Source organism: Heptranchias perlo, chromosome 8 (assembly GCF_035084215.1).
Source record: "Heptranchias perlo isolate sHepPer1 chromosome 8, sHepPer1.hap1, whole genome shotgun sequence".
Taxonomy (NCBI): Eukaryota; Metazoa; Chordata; class Chondrichthyes; order Hexanchiformes; family Hexanchidae; genus Heptranchias; species Heptranchias perlo.
In genome coordinates, this window is record NC_090332.1 from 519212 (window position 1) to 532052 (window position 12841).

At 51.0% G+C, this 12841-nt stretch overlaps 1 protein-coding gene across 1 annotated transcript in view; it reads right to left on the bottom strand.

Moving 5' to 3' along the window:
- Window positions 1-12841, bottom strand: part of adcy3a (adenylate cyclase 3a) — a 135179-nt gene that overhangs the window by 102118 nt on the left and 20220 nt on the right. Inside the window, exon 3 of the mRNA XM_067988468.1 lies at window positions 4962-5092. Coding sequence (XP_067844569.1) covers window positions 4962-5092 — 131 coding nt within the window. The remainder of the gene's footprint in view (window positions 1-4961; window positions 5093-12841) is intronic.

Below are 12841 nucleotides of genomic sequence, written 5' to 3' on the forward strand. Positions count from 1 at the left end.
TCTTCAACATCTCTTTGTCCCCTCTTCACACATCTCTCGCTCTCCTCCACCCATCTCAACCTCTGCCCTCTTCACCCATCTCTCTCCTCCCCTTCACCCATCTCTCCCCCTCTTCAACCATCTCTCTCTCTCCCCTCTTCACCCATCTCTCTCTCTCCCCTCTTCTACCATCTCTCTCTCTTCCCTCTTCACCCATCTCTCTCCTCCCTCTTCACCCATCTCTTTCCCTCCCCTCGTCACCCATCTCTCTCCCCTCTTCACCCATCTCTCTCTCTCTCCCCTCTTCACCCATCTCTCTCTCTCCCCTCTTCACCCATCTCTCTCTCTCTCCCTCTTCACCCATCTCTCTCTCTCTCCTCTTCACCCATATCTCTCTCCTCTTCACCCATCACTCTCCCCTCTTCACCCATCTCTCTCTGTTCCCTCTTCACCCATCTTTCTCTCTCTCTTCCCTCTTCACCCCAATTCTCTCCCTCCCCTCTTCACCCATCTCTCTCCCTCCCCTCTTCACACATCTCTCCCTCCCTTCTTCACCCATCTCTCCCTCCCCTCTTCACCCAGCCCTCTCTTTCCTCTTCACCCATCTCTCTCCCCCTCTTCAACCATCTCTCTCTCTCCCCTCTCACCCATCTCTCTCTCTTCCCTCTTCATCCATCTCTCTCTCTTCCCTCTTCACCCATCTCTCTCTCTCTCCCCTCTTCTCCCATCTCTCTCTCTTCCCTCTTCACCCATCTTTCTCTCTCTCTCCCCTCTTCACCCATCTCTCTCTCTTCCCTCTTCATCCATCTCTCTCTCTTCCCTCTTCACCCATCTTTCTCTCTCTCTTCCCTCTTCACCCATCTCTCTCCCTCCCTTCTTCACCCATCTCTCTCCCTCCCCTCTTCACCCATCTCTCTCCCTCCCCTCTTCACCCATCTCTCTCCCTCCCCTCTTCACCCATCTCTCTCCCCTCTTCACCTCTTCACCCATCTCTCTCTCTCCCCTCTTCAACCATCTCTCTCTCCCTCTTCACCTATCTCTCTCTCTCTCCCCTCTTCACCCATCTCTCTCTCTCTCCTCTTCAACCATCTCTCTCTCTCTCCCCTCTTCACCCATCTATCTCTCTCTCCCCTCTTCACCCATCTCTCTCTCTTCCCTCTTTACCCATCTCTCTCTCTCCCCTCTTCACCCATTCTCTCTCCCCTCTTCACCCATCTCTCTCTCCCCTCTTCACCCATCTCTCTCCTCCCCTCTTCACCCATCTCACTCCCTCCCCTCTTCACCCATCCTCTCCCCTCTTCACCCATCTCTCTCCCCTCTTCAACCATCTCTCTCTCTTCCCTCTTCATCCATCTCTCTCTCTCCCTCTTCCCCATCTCTCTCTCTCTCCCTCTTCAACCATCTCTCTCTCTCCCCTCTTCACCCATCTATCTCTCTCTCCCCTCTTCACCCATCTCTCTCTCTCTCCCCTCTTCAACCATCTCTCTCTCTTCCCTCTTCACCCATCTCTCTCTCCCCTCTTCACCATCTCTCCCTCCCCTCTTCACCCATCTCTCTCATCCCCCTCTTCACCCATCTCTCTCCCCTCTTCAACCATCTTCTCTCTCTCCACTTCACCTACATTTCTCCCTCTTCACCCATCTCTCTCTCCCCTCTTCACCCATCTCTCTCTCTCCTCTTCACCCATCACTCTCCCCTCTCACCCATCTCTCTCTCTCCCCTCTTCACCCATCTCTCTCCCTCCCCTCTTCACCCATCTCACTCCCTCCCCTCTTCACCCATCCTCTCCCCTCTTCACCCATCTCTCTCCCCTCTTCAACCATCTCTCTCTCTCCTCTTCAACCATCTCTCTCTCTCTCCCCTCTTCACCCATCTCTCTCTCTCTCCCCTCTTCACCATCTATCTCTCTCTCCCCTCTTCACCCATCTCTCTCTCTCTCCCCTCTTCAACCATCTCTCTCTCTTCCCTCTTCACCCATCTCTCTCTCTCTTCCCTCTTCACACATCTTTCTCTCTCTCTTCCCTCTTCACCCAATTCTCTCCCTCCCCTCTTCACCCATCTCTCTCCCTCCCCTCTTCACACATCTCTCCCTCCCTTCTTCACCCATCTCTCCCTCCCCTCTTCACCCATCCTCTCCCCCTCTTCACCCATCTCTCTCCCCTCTTCAACCATCTCTCTCTCTCCCCTCTTCACCCATCTCTCTCTCTTCCCTCTTCACCTATCTCTCTCTCTTCCATCTTCACCCATCTCTCTCTCTCCCCCCTCTTCACCCATCTCTCTCTCTTCCCTCCTCACCCATCTTTCTCTCTCTCTCCCTGCTTCACCCATCTCTCTATCTTCCCTCTTCACCAAGCTTTCTCTCTCTCTTCCCTCTCACCCATCTCTCTCCCTCCCTTCTTCACCCATCTCTCTCCCTCCCCTCTTCACCCATCTCTCTCCCCTCTTCACCCATCTCTCTCTCTTCCCTCTTCACCCGTCTCTCTCTCTCTTCCCTCTTCACCCATCTCTCTCTCTCTCCCCTCTTCACCCATCTCTCTCTCTCTCCCCTCTTCACCCATCTCTCTCTCCCTCCCCTCTTCACCCATCCTCTCCCCTCTTCACCCATCTCTCTCCCCTCTTCAACCATCTCTCTCTCTCTCCTCTTCACCCATCTCTCTCTCTGCCCCTCTTCAACCATCTCTCTTTCTCCCCTCTTCACCCATCTCTCTCTCTCTCCCCTCTTCACCCATCTCTCTCTCTTCCCTCTTCACCCATCTTTCTCTCTCTCTCCCCCCCTTCACCCATCTCTCTCTCTTCCCTCTTCACCCATCCTTCTCTCTCTCTTCCCTCTTCACCCATCTCTCTCCCTCCCTTCTTCACCCATCTCTCTCCCTCCCTTCTTCACACATCTCTCTCCCTCTTCACCTATCTCTCTCCCCTCTTCACCCATCTCTCTCCCCTCTTCACCCATCTCTCTCCCCTCTTCACCCATCTCTCTCCCCTCTTCACCCATCTCTCTCCCCTCTTCACCCATCTCTCTCCCCTCTTCAACCATCTCTCTCTCTCTCCTCTTCACCCATCTCTCTCCCCTCTTCACCCATCTCTCTCCCCTCTTCAACCATCTCTCTCCCCTCTTCAACCATCTCTCTCTCTCCTCTTCCCCCATCTCTCTCCCCTCTTCAACCATCTCTCTCCCCTCTTCAACCATCTCTCTCCCCTCTTCACCCATCTCTCTCTCTCTCCCCTCTTCACCCATCTCTCTCCCTCCCCTCTTCACCCATCTCTCTCTTTCACCCATCTCTCTCCCTTCCCTCTTCACCCATCTCTTTCTCTGTACCTGACTCTCTCTTTCCCCCTGTCTGACTCTCTCCATACCTGACTCTCTCCCTCTCCATACCTGACTCCCTCTCCCTCTCCATACCTGACTCCCTCTCCCTCTCCATACCTGACTCCCTCTCTCTCTCTGTACCTGACTCTCTCTCTCTCTCTCTCCATACCAAACTCTTTCTCTCTATCTCTCCCATAACTAATTCTCTCTCTCTCCGTACCTGACTCTCTCTCTCTTTCTCCGTACCTGACACTCTCTCTCCGTATCTGACTCTCTCTCTACCTCTCTCTCTCTATACCTGACTCTGACTCTCTCTCTCTGTAACTGACACGCTCTCTCTCCTATCTGACTCTCTCTCTCCATACCTGACACTCTCTCTCTCTCCGTACCTGACACTTTCTCTCTCTCTCCGTACCTGACTCTCTCTCTCTCTCCCATCTGACTCTCCCTCTCTCTTTCTCCGTACCTGACTTTCTCTCTTTCTCTCTCCGGACCTGACTCTCTCTCTCGTATTTGATCTCTCTCTCTCTCTCTCCTATCTGACTCTTTCTCTCTCCCTATCTGACTCTCTCTCTCTCTCCTATCTGATACTCTGTCTCTCTCCTATCTGACTCTCTCTCTCCTATCTGACACTCTCTCTCTCCTATCTGACTCCATCTCTCACCTATCAGATTCTCTCTCTCTCTCCTATCTGACACTCTCTCTCTCTCCTATCTGACTCCCTCTCTCTCTCCACCTGACTCTCTCTCTCTCTCTCTATCTGACTCTCTCTCTCCTATCTGACACTCTCTCCTATCTGACTCCCTCTTTCTCTCCACCTGACTCTCTCTCTCTCTCTCTCCTATCTGACTCCCTCTTTCTCTCTCTCTCCTATCTGACTCTCTCTCTCCTATATGATTCTGTCTCTCTCCCCTATCTGACTCTCTCTCTATCTCCCTCCCTCTCCGTATCTGAATCTCTCTCTCTCTCCTATCTGACTCTCTCTCTCTCTCCTATCTGACACTCTCTCTCTCCTACCTGACACTCTCTCTCTCCTACCTGACACTCTCTCTCCTATCTGACTCTCTCTCTCTCTCTCCTATCTGACACTCTCTCTCTCCTACCTGACACTCTCTCTCTCCTACCTGACACTCTCTCTCCTATCTGACTCTCTCTCTCTCTCCTATCTGACACTCTCTCTCTCTCCAATCTGATTCCATCTCTCACCTATCAGATTCTCTCTCTCTCCTATCTGACTCCCTCTCTCTCTCCTAACTGACTCCTCTTTCTCTCCACCTGACTCTCTCTCTCTCTCCTATCTGACTCTCTCTCCTATCTGACACTCTCTCCTATCTGACTCCCTCTTTCTCTCCACCTGACTCTCTCTCCTATCTGACTCTCTCTCTCTCCTATAAGACTCTGTCTCTCTCCCCTATCTGACTCTCTCTCTATCTCCCTCTCCGTATCTGAATCTCTCTCTCTCCTATCTGACACTCTCTCTCTCTCCTACCTGACACTCTCTCTCCTATCTGACTCTCTCTCTCTCTTCCATCTGACTCTCTCTCTCTCTCCTATCTGACTCTCTCTCTCTCTCTCTCCTATCTGACTCCCTCTCTCTCTCTCTCTCATATCTGACTCTCTCTCTCTCTCTCTCCTATCTGACTCTCTCTCTCTCTCTCTCTCTCACTCTCCGTACCTGACTCTCTCGTGACGGTACATGTACATGGTGTTGAATTGCTGCAGTTCCTTTGACTCCTTGTCCCTTTTCATGTCATTTAACATCTCATCTGCGATGTGCTTCGGCAGAATGGAGAGAAGGAGACGTTCCTGAAATGGGACAGAACATGGTGAGAGGGAGATGGATCCTGAAACGGGACAGTGAGGGGAGACTCAGATCCTGAAATGGGACAGCGAGAGGGAGATGGATCCTGAAATGGAACGGTGAGAGAGAGATGGATCCTGAAAGGGGCAGTGAAAGAGTGATGGGTCCTGAAACGGGACAGAACATGGTGAGAGGGGGATGGATCCTGAAACGGGATAGTGAGAGTGAGACGGATCCTGAAACGGGACAGTGACAGAGAGATGGGCCCTGAAACGAGACGCAACATGGTAAGAGGGGGATGGATCCTGGAACGGGACAGTGAGGGGGAGACTCAGATCCTGAAATGGGAAAGGGGGAGACGGATCCTGAAACGGAACAGTGAGATAGAGGTGGAACGTGAAACGGGACAGTGAGGAGGAGATGTCACCTGAAATGGGATGGTGAGAGGGAGATGGATCCTGAGATGGGACAGTAAGGGGAGACTCAGATCGTGAAACGGGACAGAATATGGTGATAGGGGGGATGTATCCTGAAACGGGACAGTGAGGGGGAGGACTCAGATCCAGAAATGGGATGGTAAGGAGGAGATGGATCCTGAAATGGGACAGCGAGGGGAGACGTATCCAGAAATGTGGCAGAGAGAGGGAGATTGATCCTGAAACGGGACAGTGAGAGGGAGATGGATCCTGAAACAGGACATTGAGGGGGAGATGGATCCTGAAACGAGACAGTGAGAGTGATGGATCCTGAAACGGGATATTGAGGGGAGACGGATCCTGAAATGGGATAGGGAGGGGGAGATGGGTCCTGAAACAGGACGGTAAGGGGGAGATGGGTCCTGAAACGGGACAGTGAGGGGGAGATGGATCCTGAAACGGGACAGTGAGGGGGAGATGGATCATGAAACGGGACAGTGAGGGGGAGATGGATCCTGAAACGGGACAGTGAGGGGGAGATGGATCCTGAAACGGGACAGTGAGGGGGAGATGGATCCTGAAACGGGACAGTGAGGGGGAGATGGATCCTGAAACGAGACAGTGAGGGGAGACTCAGATCCTGAAATGGGACAGCGAGAGGGAGATGGATCCTGAAAGGGGCAGTGAAAGAGTGATGGGTCCTGAAACGGGACAGAACATGGTGAGAGGGGGATGGATCCTGAAACGGGACAGTGAGGGGGAGACTCAGATCCTGAAATGGAATGGTAAGGGGGAGATGGATCCTGAAACGGGATGGTGAGAGGGAGATGGATCCTGAGATGGGACAGTAAGGGGAGACTCAGATTGTGAAACGGGACAGAATATGGTGATAGGGGGATGTATCCTGAAACGGCACAGTGAGGGGGAGACTCAGATCCAGAAACGGGATGGTAAGGAGGAGATGGATCCTGAAATGGAACAGTGACGGGAGACGGATCCTGAAACGGGACAGTGGGAGAGAGATGGATCCTGAAACGGGACAGTGAGGGGGAGATGGATCCTGAAACGGGACAGTGAGGGGGAGATGGATCCTGAAACGGGACAGTGAGGGGGAGATGGATCCTGAAACGGAACAATGAGGGGAGACTCAGATCATGAAATGGGACAGTGAGAGAGAGATGGATCCTGAAATGGGACAATGAGGGGGAGATGGATCCCGAAACTGGTCAGTGAGAGGGAGATGGATCCTGAAACGGGACAGTGAGGGGGAGATGGATCCTGAAACGGGACAGAGAGAGGGAGACGGATTATGAAACGGGACAGTGAGGGTGAGACGGATGCTAAAACGGGACTGTGAGAGGGAGATCGATCCCGAAACGGGACAGTAAGGGGGAGACGGATTTTGATACGGGACAGTGAGGGGGAGATGGATCCTGAAATGGGACAGTGAGGGGGAGATGGATCCTGATACTCAGCCGTTTCTTGGTATCACGTGGAGTGAATCGAATTGGCTGAAGACTGGCTTCTGTGATGGTGGGGATATCGGGAGGAGGCCGAGATGGATCATCCACTCGACATTTCTGGCTGAAGATGGTTGCAAACGCTTCAGCCTTGTCTTTTGCACTCACGTGCTGGACTCCACCATCATTGAGGATGGGGATGTTTGCAGAGCCTCCTCCTCCCATTAGTTGTTTAATTGTCCACCACCATTCACGACTGGATGTGGCAGGACTGCAGAGCTTTGATCTGATCCGTTGGTTGTGGAATTGCTTAGCTCTGTCTATAGCATGTTGCTTCTGCTGTTTAGCATGCATGTAGTCCTGAGTTGTAGCTTCACCAGGTTGGCATCTCATTTTTAGGTACGCCTGGTGCTGCTCCTGGCATGCTCTTCTACACTCCTCATTGAACCAGGTGAGAAAGAGACAGATCCTGAAACGGGACAGTGAGGGGAGATGGATCCTGAAACGGGACAGTGAGAAAGAGATGGATCCTGAAACGGGACAGTGAGGGGGAGATGGATCCAGAAACGGGACAGTGGGAGAGAGATGGATCCTGAAACGGGACAGTGAGGGGGAGATGGATCCTGAAACGGGACAGTGAGGGGGAGGGATCCTGAAACGGGACAGTGGGAGAGAGATGGATCCTGAAACGGGACAGTGAGGGGGAGATGGATCCTGAAACGGGACAGTGAGGGGGAGATGGATCCTGAAACGGGACAGTGAGGGGGAGATGGATCCTCAAACGGGACAGTGAGGGGGAGGGATCCTGAAACGGGACAGTGGGAGAGAGATGGATCCTGAAACGGGACAGTGAGGGGGAGATGGATCCTGAAACGGGACAGTGAGGGGAAGATGGATCCAGAAACGGGACAGTGAGGGGGAGATGGATCCTGAAACGGGACAGTGAGGGGGAGATGGATCCTGAAACGGGACAGTGGGAGAGAGATGGATCCTGAAACGGGACAGTGAGGGGGAGATGGATCCTGAAACAGGACAGTGAGGGGGAGATGGATCCTGAAACGGGACAGTGAGGGGGAGATGGATCCTCAAACGGGACAGTGAGGGGGAGATGGATCCTGAAACGGGACAGTGAGGGGGAGATGGATCCTCAAACGGGACAGTGAGGGGGAGGGATCCTGAAACGGGACAGTGGGAGAGAGATGGATCCTGAAACGGGACAGTGAGGGGGAGATGGATCCTGAAACGGGACAGTGAGGGGAAGATGGATCCAGAAACGGGACAGTGAGGGGGAGATGGATCCTCAAACGGGACAGTGAGGGGGAGGGATCCTGAAACGGGACAGTGAGGGTTTGATGGATCCTGAAACGGGACAGTGAGGGGGAGATGGATCCTGAAACGGGACAGTGGGAGAGAGATGGATCCTGAAACGGGACAGTGAGGGGGAGATGGATCCTGAAACGGGACAGTGAGGGGGAGATGGATCCTGAAACGGGACAGTGAGGGGGAGATGGATCCTGAAACGGGACAGTGAGGGGGAGATGGATCCTGAAACGGGACAGTGAGAGGGAGAATCTACTCATGGCGGATGATGGTGTCAGAATGGGAGAGGGGAGCTTCAATATTGACCAGAAAAAGAAGAGTGTGGCAACTGGAGGTAACACTAACCCCCAACCCCCAGAGCAGCTCACACTCCTGGGAAAAGAAGCCCAGTCGGATATGGTGAAATCATTCAAAAACGAGCTGGCACTCAGGAATCACAGACTGTGATAGCCCAATGCACAGTACCTGGGATTCCAGAGCTGGAGAAGTCAGGGGCCAACAGCACAGATGTAGGATGGATATAGATGGGCTTTGGAGGAGATTGTATGGGTGGGTAGAGTCTATGATAGAGGAGAGTGTACATGGGCTGAGGGAGGAGATTAAATGGGTGGGTAGAGTCTATGATAGGGGAGAGTGTACATGGGCTGAGGGAGGAGATTAAATGGGTGGGTAGAGTCTATGATAGGGGAGAGTGTACATGGGCTGAGGGAGGAGATTAAATGGGTGGGTAGAGTCTATGATAGGGGAGAGTGTACATGGGCTGAGGGAGGAGATTAAATGGGTGGGTAGAGTCCATGATAGGGGAGAGTGTACATGGGCTGAGGGAGGAGATTAAATGGGTGGGTAGAGTCCATGATAGGGGAGAGTGTACATGGGCTGTGGGAGGAGATTAAATGGGTGGGTAGAGTCCATGATAGGGGAGAGTGGACATGGGCTGTGGGGGGAGATTAAATGGGTGGGTAGAGTCCATGATAGGGGAGAGTGTACATGGGCTGTGGGGGGAGATTAAATGGGTGGGTAGAGTCCATGATAGGGGAGAGTGGACATGGGCTGAGGGAGGAGATTAAATGGGTGGGTAGAGTCCATGATAGGGGAGAGTGTACATGGGCTGTGTACGTGCTCAAGATCTCCTTTGCTTTTCTAGGGCTGTGCTGGAGGCCGACAGTTGCTCCTGTTTAGACTGAGTGTGAGGTAACAGCTCTATGCCCCTTTCTCCACTGCACTAGCTGAATCCAGGCAGAGGATGGAAAGACATCTCCCTGCAGACTCTGGCCTAATGATAAGACTGAGATCCCTGAAGCAAATGATGTAAACAGGAAAGGCGGCTGAGGGAGTGTTTTAATGAGGCAGGATTAAAGTCCCTGGTGTAGTAACCAAGTAAAGAGTAAACATGGCCCCAGGGAGAGTGCAGCCCAGTTACCAGGGCAATAATGTTTTTTGATGAGGTAACAGAGAGGTTCGATGGCGGCAATGCGGTTGATGTTGTGTATATGGACTTTCAAAAGGCATTTGATCAAGTGCCGCATAATAGGTTTGTCAGCAAGGTTGAAGCCCATGGAATAAAAGGGTAGTAGCAGCATGGATACAGAATTGGCTAAGTGACAGGAAACAGAGAGTAGTGGTGAACGATTGTTTTTCGGACTGGAGGGAGGTGTACAGTGGTGTTCCCCAGGGGTCAGTGCTGGGACCACTGCTTTTCTTGATATATATTAATGACTTGAACTTGGGTGTACAGGGCACAATTTCAAAATGACACAAAACTTGGAGGTGTAGTAAACAGTGAGGAGGATAGTGCTCGACTTCAGGAGGATATAGACAGGCTGGTGGAATGGGCGGACACGTGGCAGATCAAATTTAACGCAGAAAAATGCGAAGTGATACATTTCAATAGGAAGAATGAGGAGAGGCAATATAAACTAGAGGGCACAATTCTAAAAGGGGTACAGGAACAGAGAGATCTTGGGGTGTATTTGCACAAATCGTTGAAGGTGGTAGGGCAGGTTGAGAAAGTGGTGAAAAAAGCACAAGGGATCCTGGGCTTTATAAATAGAGGCATAGAGTACAAAAGCAAGGAAGTCATGATGAACCTTTATAAAACACTGGTTCGGCCACAGCTGGAGTATTGTGTCCAGTTCTGGGCACCACACTTTAGGAAGGATGTGAAGGCCTTAGAGAGGGTACAGAAGAGATTTACTAGAATGATTCCAGGGATGAGGGACTTCAGTTACGTGGATAGACTGGAGAAGCTGGGGTTTTTCTCCTTGGAACAGAGACGGTTGCGAGGAGATTTGATAGAGGTATTCAAAATCATGAAGGATCTGGACAGAATAGATGGAAAGAAACTCTTCCCATTGGCGGAAGGAAAACCCAAAGATGTTTTATAAATACATTAAGAGCAAGAGGATAACTAAGAAAAGAGTAGGGCCTACTCTTTCCTTGTGTGCAGGCAGAAGACCTTAGTTTGGTTCTTAATGAATACTTTGCGTCTGTCTTCACAAAAGAGAGGGACAATGCAAACATTGTAGTTAAGGAGGAGGAGTGTGAAATATTGGATGGGATAAACATCGTGAGAGAGGAAGTATTAAAGGGTTTAGCATCTTTGAAAGTAGATAAATCGCCAGGCCTGGATGAAATGTATCCCAGGCTGTTAAAAGAAGCCAGGGAAGAAATGGCGGAGGCTCTAACCATCATTTTCCAATCCTCTCTGGATACAGGTGTGGTGCTCGAAGATTGGAGGACTGCTAACGTTGTTTAAAAAGGGAGCGAGGGATAGACCGAGAAATTACAGGCCAGTCAGTCTAACCTCGATGGTGGGCAAATTATTGGAATCAATTCTGAGGGACAGGATAAACTGTCACTCAGAAAGGCATGGAGTAATCAAGGACAGTCAGCACGGATTTGTTACGGGAAGGTCATGTCTGACTAACTTGACTGAATTTTTTGAGGAGGTAACAAGGAGGGTTGATGAGGGTAGTGCGTTTGATGTAGTCTACATGGATTTTAGCAAAGCTTATGACAAGTCCCACATGCCAGATTGGTCAAAAAAGTACAAGCCCATGGGGTCCAAGGGAGAGTGGCAGGTTGGATCTAAAACTGGCTCAGTGGCAGGAAGCAAAGGGTAATGGTCGATGGGTGTTTTTGTGACTGGAAGGCTTTTTCCAGTGGGGTTCCACAGGGCTCAGTACTGGGTCCCTTGCTTTTTGTGATATATACTAATGTTTTGGACTTAAATGTCGGGAGGCATGATTAAGAAGTTTGCAGATGATACAAAAATTGGCCGTGTGGTTGATAGTGAGGAGGAAAGCTGTAGACTGCAGGAAGATATCAATGGACTGGTGAGGTGGGCAGAAAAGTGGCAAATGGAATTCAATCCAGATAAGTGTGAGGTAATGCATTTGGGGAGGGCAAACAAGGCAAGGGAATACACGATAAATGGGAGGATACTGAAGGGTGTAGAGGAAGTGAGGGACCTCGGAGTGCATGTCCACAGATCCCTGAAGGTAGCAGGACAGGTAGAAAAGGTGGTTAAGAAGGCAAATGGAATATTTTCCTTTATTAGCCGAGGCACAGAATATAAGAGCAGGGAGGTTATTCTGGAACTGTATAAAACACTAGTTAGGCCACAGCTTGAGTACTGCGTACAGTTCTGGTCACCACATTACAGGAAGGATGTAATTGCACTCGAGAGGATACAGAGGAGATTTACGAGGATGTTGCCAGGACTGGAGAATTTTAGCTATGAGGAAAGATTGGATAGGCTGGGGTTGTTCTCTTTGGAACAGAGGAGGCTGAGGGGAGATTTAATTGAGGTGTATAAAATTATGACGGGACTAGATAGAGTGGATAGGAAAGACCTATTTCCCTTCGCAGAGAGGTCAGTGACCAGGGGGCATAGATTTAAAGTAATTGGTAGAAGGATTAGAGGGGAGCTGAGGAAAAGTATTTTCACCCAGAGGGTGGTGGGGGTCTGGAACTCAGTGCCTGAGAGGGTGATAGAGGCAGAAACCCTCAACTCATTTAAAAAGTACCTGGATGTGCACCTGAAGTGCCGAAACCCACAGGGCTACGGACCAAGTGCTGGAAAGTGGGATTAGGCTGGGTGGCTCATTTTCAGCCAGCATGGACATGATGGGCCGAATGGCCACATTCTGTCCCGTAAATTTTCTATGATTCTAAGGGTCAAGAACCAGAGGGCGTAGATTTGAGGTGCCAAAGAACCAAAGTTTAGAGTTAGGGTTAAGGTGACATGAGGAAAAACATTTTTTACACAGCAAGTGGTTAGTATCTGGAATGCACTGCCTGAGGGGGTGGTGGAGACAGATTCAATCATGGCCTTCAAAAGGGAACTGGATAAATACTTGAAAGGAAAAAAATTGCAGGGTATGGGGATAGAGCAGGGGAGTGGGACTAGCTGGATCGCTCTTGCATAGAGCCGGCACGGACTTGATGGGCCGAATGGCCTCTTTCCGCGCTGTAACCTTTCTATGATTCTATGTTACCAGGGCCCTGAACAATAGTGTTTGTCCAAATCTTCGAAGAGTCATGGCCACTGTTTGAT